The sequence below is a fragment of the Limulus polyphemus genome, unplaced genomic scaffold (genome assembly GCF_000517525.1).
Source record: "Limulus polyphemus unplaced genomic scaffold, Limulus_polyphemus-2.1.2 Scaffold1812, whole genome shotgun sequence".
Taxonomy (NCBI): Eukaryota; Metazoa; Arthropoda; class Merostomata; order Xiphosura; family Limulidae; genus Limulus; species Limulus polyphemus.
Genome location: NW_013667422.1, coordinates 14,265 through 16,657, shown reverse-complemented (window position 1 = coordinate 16,657; position 2,393 = coordinate 14,265). Strand labels below are relative to the sequence as shown.

Below are 2,393 nucleotides of genomic sequence, written 5' to 3'. Positions count from 1 at the left end.
ATAGTGGGATTGACTGTCACATTATAATGCCCCCACGGCTGAAAGGGCGAGCATGTTTGGTGTGATGGGTATTCGAACCTTCAACCCTCAGATTGCGAGTCAACTGCCCTAACCACCTGGCCATGCCGGGCCCAATGAAAAAGAGAAAATTCTTACCATCCCCATTCAGGATAACATGAGTTTAAAGATTAAAGAGTAAGGTCACAATATAACAATTGTAAGAGTATACTAGAAAAATAATTTAGAGTAGCGAACATGCTGACAAAGTCTGGATAAACTATATAAAAGCAGTAAGTAATTATTAAATACACAAGATGTTATTGGTTTGGATTACAATTGTTCAATCGCAGCTGATGATTTTTTATAACAAATTCAAACTGTTTGAAGAAGACTTTGGAATTACTGTGCGACATATGGTAAAAACTCACTTTAAAGGTTGAAGTAAAACACTTCAAAAAGTGATACAAAGTTACATCTTAAAATTTTGAGGAAGGTAACAGCAAGATATTAAAGCATGATTGGTTAAGAATCGTTTATTACATTAAATCATTAATTCTAGAATTATTGATAACATCTATAGCAGTTTTTCTAAACTATTCATGAACCAAATTGTTTATGGGTCTGTGACTTTGTTGGTTACAGGGTCTCTATTGAAATGTGAGTCACACAAAAAAATGTAAACAAAAATACCATACCTATTGCAGTTATTCTTACCAATTACTTCTAGGGTACACCAATGCATTTTACATAGAAAATGAGTGATTTAATCCACTTTTTGGTTGGTCCTTTAAACTGAATGTTATAATAGGCAAAAACATAAAATTACTCAATATGATGAAATATATGGGACCCACTTGTAATAAATGGCATAACAATAAGTCTGTAATTTGAGGGTTAACTTACTTTCTTTTTTGTTCCACTGAGGTATTCCTTGTACATCTCAGATCTTAGATATCTTTGATAGCTATCATTCTTCATGAGGTGATAGAGATGTGACTACACCAAGTAAAATGAAAAAAATAAAGATTGTATAGAAGAAATAAAGGAAGTGATATACAGTCTAAAAGTCTAACAAACAAATGGTCCAGAGTGGCTAACTTTCTCACATAAGCAAGAGGCAATGCAATATTCCTCATGACTTAATATAATTTTTCTGTTAAATATTCACTGAATTTAATCTAAATCATTACAATCAAAGTTAATAGATCTTGATTATCTGACTTACAGCAGCTTCATCAAATGTCCACCTGCCTGGTTTTTCAATATTCTTTTTAGTAAGTTCATAGCTTTTGGAATCAATGTTAATTGGTGAGTTAGCATCAGGGCCCAGATATTCACTAATGAATGAAGAAAACATTTCATATATCATATTGAAGCTCATTCTCTTATGAATTTTGAGCTTAAATAAGACAATATCACTTGATGAAAAACCTAATGTCCTTATCATTCTCATACCTATCTTACTTAAATCAATTATCCCACAACATGCATTAATACCTAATCTTTATGTAGTAAAACCTGATTATATCCAAAAGTGTATATCGTAAACATGCCTTCTGATACACTGTATTGGAATTTCATGTCACCCAAAAAGTTTTTATTTAATTGTAAGCTATGTTTTTAATATTTTAATTTAGACATTTGTGTTGTTCATTAGATGAAGTTTTGATGTATTATGATATCTAGAAATTTCTTAAGAATATGAGAAATTGCTTGAACTGTATAAAAATGGTAGCTAGATTAGAGTAATATATAGTGTTAAGTTGTTGGCTGATTATTGAGTCTGAGTTGGTTAGTTCAGTGCCTTAAGTTTTGATCAGCATTATATATTTATGAAATTAGGCTTATCACTTTGTTATCATTAGTTATATTAAAGAAGAAAGCTGTAGAATTTTCTATCGAAAAAATCAACTTTTTTTTATTAAGTGGAGTAAATAATTAAAAAAAGAACTCCTCTAATGATAGAAGCTGTTATAATAATAATATTATTACGTTTGTTTGTTGTTAAGCACAAAGCTACAGAAAGTGCCAAACACAAGTACCAAAACCCAGTTTTTACCATTGTAAGCCTTCAGACTACCAGATTATTATGAAGCTCTTTATTTCATTTTGACTATAATCAAACAAAATATTCCAGAATGCAATTCATATAAAAAGTACATAAAATAAAGTATTATCTTTTTAAAGCCAATAGAGGAAATCCTAAATACTACCATATTTCCACAATTTTCCAAATAAAATCTATTGAAGTGCATAATTATATTGTTAATCTAAATGATTAAACCAGTCAGTGTGATATTCATTTATAATAATTATAAAAACTGAACTTTTGAAATAATTTTTTTTTATGAGGTGAAAGTTAGTCTATAATTTCAATGATAAAACCCAATAAT

The 2,393-nt window shown here is 29.6% G+C and overlaps 1 protein-coding gene across 1 annotated transcript in view; it reads right to left on the bottom strand.

Moving 5' to 3' along the window:
- LOC106465013 (regulator of G-protein signaling 7-like) overlaps positions 1-2,393 on the bottom strand; it is a gene marked incomplete at its 5' end in the record, with an annotated part of 21,568 nt that overhangs the window by 7,199 nt on the left and 11,976 nt on the right. Inside the window, 2 exons of the mRNA XM_022392837.1 lie at positions 904-996; positions 1,226-1,337. Coding sequence (XP_022248545.1) covers positions 904-996; positions 1,226-1,337 — 205 coding nt within the window. The remainder of the gene's footprint in view (positions 1-903; positions 997-1,225; positions 1,338-2,393) is intronic.